The following is a 6,871-nucleotide window of genomic DNA, read 5'->3' on the forward strand; positions in this document are numbered from 1 at the left end:
GGCAGAGCCGCAGCCGGACATGCTGACCAAGGGCTGACCCCTCGCCCCGGCCGGGTCACGGACCCGCGGGATCATCGGGCACCCCCCGGCATGGAGCCGGCTCCCGAGGTGAAGAGGTGCGTGGGGTTTGGGGATCGGGATGGGGTTTTCCACCTGCTGTCTGTGTCACTGTGTGAGAGGGGAGAAGCAGCGGATGCGCCCGAGCTCTGAGAAGCATTGGGTCTAAGCAGGGAGACCTTGAGCCCCTCTGCAGCCTAAATTTAGGAATAATGCACTTTGTGAGTTRTGAAGATGTTCTTGCAATTTGTGTTCCCAGAAACAACTTTTTCAACATAAAGGGCTGCATCGCTTAAAGTAATATTGTGAATTCCTAGCACCTAGTTCTGTTCGTGGAGGAAGAGATTTAACCTTGCTGACAGGGAGCTCAGTCTTAGCTGAGAGCCACGGGCATCCTGCTTGGTCCTGCYGCTGGGTATTGATGCCCTGGGATGGACAGCACCAGCCCAAAATGTTATTTATAAGTTTTAGGTTCTGGTCTGGATTTTAAGCCAGATTTTGGAGGAAGTCTGTKTGTTCCTGTTTCACCTTCCCAGCARCAAGTGTTAATCAGTCTCAGAATCTAACCCCTGCCTAGGGAGAAATGGCAAAAGTGCCAGTGGAAGAGATCTTGGCATCATCTGTGCTGGTGAATGCTTGTGCTGAAGTGTGTCTAGGTCTCCTGGCAGGTCTGCTGGCATGGCTGGAAACACTTGACCGGTCAGAAATTGAGTTCATGTCCAGAGTTGTTTCTCCCTGCACAGGAAAAGCCACACTGCCTTTCAGCATTTTAGCAGGAGATGTACTCTGAAAACCATTTTGCTGTTCACCCAGCTGAGGGGACAAAATAGCCCTGTGTTTTGATGGGCAGAGATGGAAGAGGTCAGAGGGATGAGTGGAAATTGGAGGGACTGGCCTGTAGCCAAGCTGGAGCTCTTGGAGGAGGGCTGAGTTCTGGCTTCTTCCTGCTGAGCTTCTGAGAGGTCTTTCCTGGGGAAAGGTGAGGTCAAGGTGCTRGAAGAGAGACTTTGATTACCTCATGGAAGCTGGGTTACGTGGCTTTGGCACTGAACTCAGATGAAATCAGCTGCTCTTGCAGGKCTCTGACAGTGCCCCAGCGTGTCTGAGACTTCTGAGACATCTGAGCCTTTCCTGCCTTCACTGACCAAAGCAGGGCAGTATTTTCACGTGGTCACTTCCTTGCTGCATGGCCAGCACAGTCATTACAAATATGTGCCTCAAAGCAACACTGCAACACCCCCTTCTTTACTTTTCCACCTCCTGCTTTGATTTTCCTTCACTTGGGATTTTTTCCTTGGCAGAGGAGACAGTTGGGCTGGGTCTGCTATGTCAGGCTGCTTCTCCTGAAGCATTTTCCAACAGCAAAGCCTTGGTGTGTCCAAGCAAAGGTTGTACAGGACATCAGCCCAAAGATTTGCTGTGCATCTCGATGCTGAAATGTATTTATCCAGGAGGTGATTATTCCGTTTGCAGCCTCATCCCAACCCTTTTTTTTTGCAGAGGTGAGGTCCTTGCTCTGATTTAAATTCAACCCTTCCTTTTGCCAGTGGCTCCTCATCCCTGTTTTATGTATCAGGCACATTGTTAAAGGAAAATGAAGAAAGGAAAATGGGAAATGAAGAAAGGAAAATGGGAAATGAAGAAAGGAAAATGTCAGTGCACTGGCTGGTTAATGGTTCAGCAGGGGTACACAAACTACCACAGCACATCTCAGACAAACAGTGCAGCACAGGTCAGCTGTGGGTGCCCCATCCCTGGCAGTGTCCAAGGCCAGGCTGGACAGGGCTTGGAGCATCCTGGGGTAGTCAAAGGGAGCTGGAATGAGATGAGTTTTGAGGTCCCTTCCAACCCAAACTGTTCTATTGACTCTAGGATTCTGGAATTCTGTGACTATGAGCAGCTACAAAGAAGTTTTGGCTTCCTCTGGTAAAAAAAAAAAAAAAAAAAAGAACAAAATAAATTATTGATTACCAGGAGAGGAAAGTTTGTCCTGGGGCATCTTCCCTTTGTTCTGCATTTTCAGTGCAGCTTCAAAAATGCATGCAGGTTCTTCAAATAACTGAAGTGCTATACTTTCCTTACAGGAATAGTTTCCCCAGCATGAACTTTGAAGCAGAGATTCTGACAACTCCACACGATAATTCAGGTATTTGGGAGTTAAAAAAAGAAAAACAGAGATTAAAGAAAAATACCCACTCAGATTGCTATCACTACAAACATATTTTAATTCTTTTGGAGTTAGAGATGGCTTAAAAAAAAAAAAAAAGGAACAGGGTGGTAAATGGACTGCAATTCAGGTGATTTCAGGCTTCTGTTAGAGTTCAAAGTGCTGAGGACAGACATTGATATCTTCACCTCCAGTAGGGGTGGACCAGGAGCACAGCTGCCAATGTGATTTTGGGAACAGCAGAGGCATTTGAGATCGCACTGTCCTGGATGAAACATGCCTAATTTTGTTATTAGTGGTGACTAAGAGCAGGTGATAAAAAAGCAGCTCCTTGAAATGCAAAAATGAGGATGAAGATGTTCATCCTCATGTCATTCAGGGGAAAAAGCTGATTATTTTCCCCACCAAATGATGCCTTTTCAGCAGTGATCTTGCAGATGGAGGTGATTGAGACAGACTCAGAGCTGCAGAGCATCTTCTCACCTGGTCCTGCCATTGCTCCTCAGCCCTGAGCAGCTGCCAGATCCTGTGCCCTGAATTTAGGATGGGACAGTGAGAAAGGGAGACTTTGCAATAATTCCTTGAGTATCCCTTGGTTTTGGCTCAGAGAGACAAATCTTGGTGTCAGCCCCCCGCATTTGAACAGGAGCCCATTCAGATGAAATGTTTTGCCATGGATTGCCCTCCTGGCCATGAGCTGCGGTTCCCAGCAGAGAATTCTCCTCTCAGCCCATTTCAGAGTCACAAAGGAGATGCACAGGGCTGGTTATTTTTGCTTCAGTTGCAGGAGGCAGTGTTTGTGTTGCATCACCCTCCTGGGATGTGTGCCCATCTCAGTCACACTGTCCAGCACGGGCACGAGTGACTGCCCCAAGGCTCAAACCTGCTGTGGGATTCCCTTCACCTCTTTAATCTTCAACAAAACCCCCCAGTGCTGTCCCTTCCTGCAAACAGAGGGCCCCACATCTGGCTCAGGGAATTTGGGGATATTTTCCTCAGGCTGACCTGTAATGATGAGTCACTTCACAAACATGCTGGTGTSAAAGGCTAGCCAGGAATAATTTTTGAACCCCGAGTGTGAGCAGGTTGGAAAGTGCATCCTCTGCATCGTTTTCCCCAAATCTCTGGCTGCTGTTGGGTTGGGCTGGATTTCTCCTATGAGGTAAGAGCTTTGACCCTTCTCATGCCCCAAAGCCACTGACATGCAATCCATGTTTGCCTCCCAAGAGCTCTACGTGTTCCCTGCCATGAGAAGCCTCACGGCTGAGGAGTACGTGGAGGCCTTTAAATCATTCCTGGATCACTCGACAGAGCATCAATGCATGGATGAGTTCAACAAGGAGCAAATGCCCGGCATCCTGGCTGGGTAAGAACCCCTTCCACTGAGCTGGGAAAGCCATCTGTCACCCTGGGAGGGCAGAAAAACCTTTAAGGGTTTTTTTGGGGCAGGAATGAACTTTTAATGCTTTTCAGTTTAAGTCCTCTAAGAGAGGTTTTTAGGATATTCCGTTTAATGGCTGCACAGCACGTGCTGTTTCAATTAACACACTTATGCTGAGGAAAGAACCAAGACCTCATTCTCATGTCCMTCTCTTTTCATGAGCKGATTTCCCGRGGATTAAARTTGTGGGGTTTTKGTTGTTTGTTTTTTTTCCAAAAGAAAGCCCTCTTGTGTTCTCTCCCTGCTTTTGGGACTTCATCACATCCACCCAAACAGGAACACATCTMTAATTCTCTCCTAGTGGCTAATTTTCAGCTTTCCCAATCCCATAAAACCTCCTTATTTCTATCCTAAGTCGATTTGCATTGCTYAAGTACCAAATGATAATCAGTTTTGGAAAGTATTGGTGTAATATCTTAAGACTGAATAAGTGCAGATATCTTCAGAGCAGCCTAGATCCAAAACCACAGGAAAGCCCTTTCAAGTCTGGATAACTTTTGGATGTTACAGGAACTGTATTCTCCATTGAGAAAAAWAAAAGTTTAGGTAGGCATATTTTTAAACTGCAGATCAAATTATACATAAAATAAGCAAGAAAATAATAATAATTAAAGATTGTGTTTAGAAATTTTGATTGTGAATTTAAATCCTGCAGAACACTGTGACTTTCTGTGGGCTGTTCAAAGGGTCTTGACCCTCACCAGGGCTAAGGCTCCTGGATTTGCTCACACCCTTCAGGATTTGATGCTCATTCCAATCACTGCTGTGGTGTCTCCTGTGTTTGGGAACTCAATCCCCTGGCACAGACCATGCCTGAGAGCAGAGTAAAGCCACAAATTGTGTCAGAGCGCGGCTGTTATTAAATATTCTACCAGGAACCATGTGACTGGAGTCTTTGAATAAGTGATTTTTCTAAGATAAAAATTCTGATYTTCCATCCAATTCCAAACCAAGATTAATGTTGATAAGAGATGATTCCCAATCACCTGGAYAGCCTGATGGTTGTACTTTCTCTGGCCATTTGTACCCAATAYTTTCTCCAGACGGTGCAGAGGTTTTTCCCTGGCTCACCGTCCCCAGCAGAGCCATCCCAGCCAGGTACAGCCCCTTTGCCCTGGGRTTCCCAGAGGCCTTTTTGCACAGTGCCAGCTTGAAGAAAACTCCTTGGCAAAGGGTGAGAAACTCTACACCCTGGTGCCTACTGTACTTTGAAATAGGAGCTGCTCCTGCCACGCTGGTTATCACTGGACTCCAAAGGAGCACTCAAATTTCTATCCCAATTCATGTGCATGACATGAAARTTTCCAGGCCAAGGTGTCATCCAASCTACAGGAATGAAAACATGAAGATGTGTGACATGGTGTGGTTTAATTGTGTACATTTATCCTTTCAGTCTTGGCGCTGGAAAATCGACCATCAGCGTTCTGGGAGTTGGGAGTGGCACAGGTGAGGAGTTTGGGGATGGGGGTGAGAACTGCTCAGGCATTAATGACAGCATTTCTCATTAAAGCAGAAAAGGGCAGGAGGAAGGGAAGGAGCCAGGACGAGAGCAGGGCTCCTTCCCTTGCTTCCTTCACCATCTCCCTGCTGAAACACTGCTGCTCAAACCTTTCTGGGCAGTGAGATATGTGGGATTTCAGTTTAGTGCTCAAACCTTTCTGGGCAGTGAGATGTGTGGGATTTCAGTTTAGTGCTCAAACCTTTCTGGGCAGTGAGATGTGTGGGATTTCAGTTTAGTGCTCAAACCTTTCTGGACACTGAGATATGTGGGATTTCAGTTTAGTGCTCAAACCTTTCTGGGATTTTAGCTCAGTTTCTGCCTCTTGGGAACTCTCACCTGACTTTTTTTGCCTCAGTGTAATGACTCCTCCTTCTGGTTAGGTACAAAAGCATCTTCAAACCTTGTTGGAGRGAATTAGAAACATCACAGGGGTTCTTTCCACCCCAAATCTTGCCTTAGACTGTTCCCCATGAAGGGATCTCTCCTTTTGCTTTGCTTTGAGGGATCCCAGAGGCCAAGGCTGGGCAATGGCCTGCTCCCAGTATGGCAAAACCACCTCCCCACATTAGCATGGGACTGCATCAGCTTTTTCAAGGCATGTTTCTTTGTTATTGCTGTGCTTTTACCCAGTGATAAGCAGAGTTTAACTGCAAATKATATTTTTCCCCAGGGAGAAACCCATCCTTCAGAAAAACAGCTCTAAAGCTATTCTAAATGCTTTTTTTTTTAAGAAAAAGCCAAAACAACAAAACAAAAAAAAAGTGGTGAAACAGCCAACTTTGCTCCTAGGGAATCTGGGAGAAAATAAAGAGTAGAGAAAAGAAGCGGCAGTTTGATTTGTCAGAGTTTACTTCTGCTTTGAAAAGTATTTTCAGCTGAATTTTAAGTGCTAATACTTTCAAATGAAAGTATTTTTGTCACTGTTTTTTTTGGTTTTGTTTTCCTGAGTAAGAGAAAATTAGCATTTGATTGTTTTTTCCAACTGGGAATACGTTGGAGCATATGAGAAACCAAGCAGGAAGAAATCATTCAGTTCTCAATTACCCTCTGTTTTCATTAAGTAATATAAAACAGAAATTCTGACTCCACAAAAGCACAAGGGGAAAATGAACTTTTAGCACCATCCTTAATTTTCCTTATGTCCTTTTCAAAGGAGGTGTTAATGGAAAAATAAAAAATCTAAAATTCCCTGTGTTTGCTGGATAAGTGCCCCTTAAGTTTGTCCACAGATGCAAGAGCTGAACTTGTGGGGCTGGGCAGGGAGTGAGCTGGGATGGCACCGAGAAAAAGGTTACATCTGATCCCTGACCTTTTCAGAGGTGTGCTCTGGTTTCACAGAGCCCCCAGAATTAGTTTAGTTGATGAAAATATTAATGGGGATTAGTGGCCGACCGTGCATCCTGAAGGCTGTGTTGTGGTCCAAGTCAGGTTTGCTCACTCACCCCGTGTTTCCCCGTGGCTGGTTTAACTCTGGGCTGGAATTTGTCAGGTCCAGAGAGGTTCCAGCCCTGTCCCAGCCCTGCTGTGGTCACTGCTGAAGGGTTGCTGCTGGCAGGGCAAGCTGCAGCAGGGAAATTCCTGCCCTCGAGTGCTGTATTTTACTGCTTGATTTTGAAAACACCCTGGTGGAGGATGTTATTACCAGTTTTTGCAAACACTGGATTAAGGAATTTTATGGAGATGGAGTGGAAAAAAAAAAAAAAAA

General features: G+C 45.7%; 1 protein-coding gene across 1 annotated transcript in view; it reads left to right on the forward strand.

Annotated features, from left to right (window-relative positions):
- The first annotated feature begins 6 nt into the window (after window positions 1–6).
- Window positions 7–6,871, forward strand: part of LOC130573794 (carnosine N-methyltransferase 2-like) — a 10,693-nt gene continuing 3,828 nt past the window's right edge. Inside the window, exons 1-4 of the mRNA XM_057366521.1 lie at window positions 7–116; window positions 2,142–2,203; window positions 3,452–3,590; window positions 5,059–5,111. Coding sequence (XP_057222504.1) covers window positions 91–116; window positions 2,142–2,203; window positions 3,452–3,590; window positions 5,059–5,111 — 280 coding nt within the window. The 5' untranslated portion in view covers window positions 7–90. The remainder of the gene's footprint in view (window positions 117–2,141; window positions 2,204–3,451; window positions 3,591–5,058; window positions 5,112–6,871) is intronic.

This window comes from Malurus melanocephalus, unplaced genomic scaffold (genome assembly GCF_030028575.1).
Source record: "Malurus melanocephalus ecotype Western Australia unplaced genomic scaffold, MMel_1.1 scaffold_67, whole genome shotgun sequence".
Classification (NCBI taxonomy): Eukaryota; Metazoa; Chordata; class Aves; order Passeriformes; family Maluridae; genus Malurus; species Malurus melanocephalus.